The sequence below is a fragment of the Acipenser ruthenus genome, chromosome 4, assembly GCF_902713425.1.
Source record: "Acipenser ruthenus chromosome 4, fAciRut3.2 maternal haplotype, whole genome shotgun sequence".
Lineage (NCBI taxonomy): Eukaryota > Metazoa > Chordata > Actinopteri > Acipenseriformes > Acipenseridae > Acipenser > Acipenser ruthenus.
In genome coordinates this window covers 89,685,699-89,687,395 of record NC_081192.1, presented here as the reverse complement: position 1 = coordinate 89,687,395, position 1,697 = coordinate 89,685,699, and the positions used below count along the sequence as shown (strand labels likewise).

Genomic DNA, 1,697 nt, shown 5'->3' with positions numbered 1-1,697 from the left:
ATTAAAAAGTCCTTGAAGTGGTTCAGGCCCAGACGTGATCTTCATCTTTTCTGCATTCCTCTGGACCAGAATCCTGCAGAAATTCTTTGGCTATCAGGCTTTGGCAACAAAATAAAATCACTCTGCACGCAGCCGTAACACCAATGGTGCATCTTACAGTATAAAGCACAGTCTCAAGGACCAGCTGACTTGATGTCAACTCTCCATGTTTTGAAGTAGCGTTTTTTTCTTGACAGTTGTTATGCTCCGACAATCCGGTTCTTTCTGCTGCCTTGTTTCTTATTAGAAGCTCTTATAAAAATTAATAAATAGCTGTACACTTTTTACAAATTCAAAGAATAACAACACATTAAAAAGAAATAGATGAACAACAATGAGGAAAAAGACTAAGGTTACAATTTCATTAGTGTGTTGCAGGACATTATAGCACCCACAAGATGGATTATTTTCATGTATATATATATATATATATATATATATATATATATATATATATATATATATATATAAAACATCACACAAACATGTTCAAGCTTACAAAAGTAAATTAAAAAAAAACAAAAAACATAAATCTGTAACAATTGTGTTACCCAGAGGTGACAAGTGAACCAATAAAAAAATAAAAACACAACATTTCAGACTTTGGTAAGTAGTTTTTTGTTTCTTTCATACTGAATTTCAGTATTTGGTACCTGAACGGTTTCAGTCCCAGTTCAAGCTCCAGACGACAGGCTTCTAAGAATTCTCTTTAAAACAGGTTTTCAAACATTTTTTTACTTTTTCACAGAAACAGGACTTTATTTGGTTTGGTTTAGGTCCATTAAAAGACTGGCTTCAACTACTACACTACGACACACTGAGCGCTGTTTTGTTTTTGTTTAAAAATAGGGAGAACATGTGGACTGTGACGAATCCTGCTGCCCACAGTTTTCAGGATTTATTTACTAGTGAGTGTTTTCTATAGTTTGGTGGGAACCTCTGTTTTATTTTTGTTTTCAATTGTTTAAAGAATGCTCTTCCAAAGAGTCTGTCAAAGGCTCCATTGACACCACCGATCCTGGCTCGTGTTGTTTCAAACGCTTTACTGTGTTTTTCAGCGCCTGCCTCTTGTTGCAAAACCAGACACGGACCACTTCCCGGTCGTAGTTCAGTTTTTCCGCTATTTCTGTCATTTCCTGCCCCGAGGGGTGTGTATTCTTCTCAAAGTGGGAATTCAAAATCTCCAGAGCTTGTGGGGTGAACGATGTCCGCCTCTTGCGCTTTTTAGAAGGCTCGCTGCCGATAAATTCAGTGAGGTTCTGCATTCCGGAGCGGTGGCGGGCTTCTGCCTCAGCCATCCATCGCTCAAGAACGGGCTTTATCTTCTGGGCGCTTTTAGGGGTGATGTCCAGCTTCTCGAACCTGGCAGGATATAAAAGGCCAGGGTTCAGTTTGGCTGTCAGACTGCTAGCTATAGTGTTCTCTTGGGCTTCCTGTGGTAGGAAAAAGTGGCTTCTCAGGATGGTGTGTCTGGGGAAAATTGAGAAAGAAGAGTCTTACTCTGGTGCTCTGTCAGGTTGGGACTTCCTGCCTGCCTTGGTAAATTAAAGGGTTTCCTTAGAAGCTGCCAGTGGGAGTAAGTAGTAAGCAAAGTCATTCATAAATACCCGGGCTTCAGAAATCGAATTTGTAAGCTTCAGATACACGGTGTGTCATTT

At 39.6% G+C, this 1,697-nt stretch overlaps 1 protein-coding gene across 2 annotated transcripts in view; it reads right to left on the bottom strand.

Moving 5' to 3' along the window:
• Positions 1 to 532: 532 nt before the first annotated feature.
• The window catches only part of LOC117400093 (POU domain, class 6, transcription factor 2-like), a 124,550-nt gene continuing 123,385 nt past the window's right edge, over positions 533 to 1,697 (bottom strand). For both annotated transcript variants that reach the window (XM_059023063.1, XM_033999534.3), the window contains one exon: positions 533 to 1,509. In XM_059023063.1, coding sequence (XP_058879046.1) covers positions 996 to 1,509 — 514 coding nt within the window. In that variant the 3' untranslated portion in view covers positions 533 to 995. The remainder of the gene's footprint in view (positions 1,510 to 1,697) is intronic.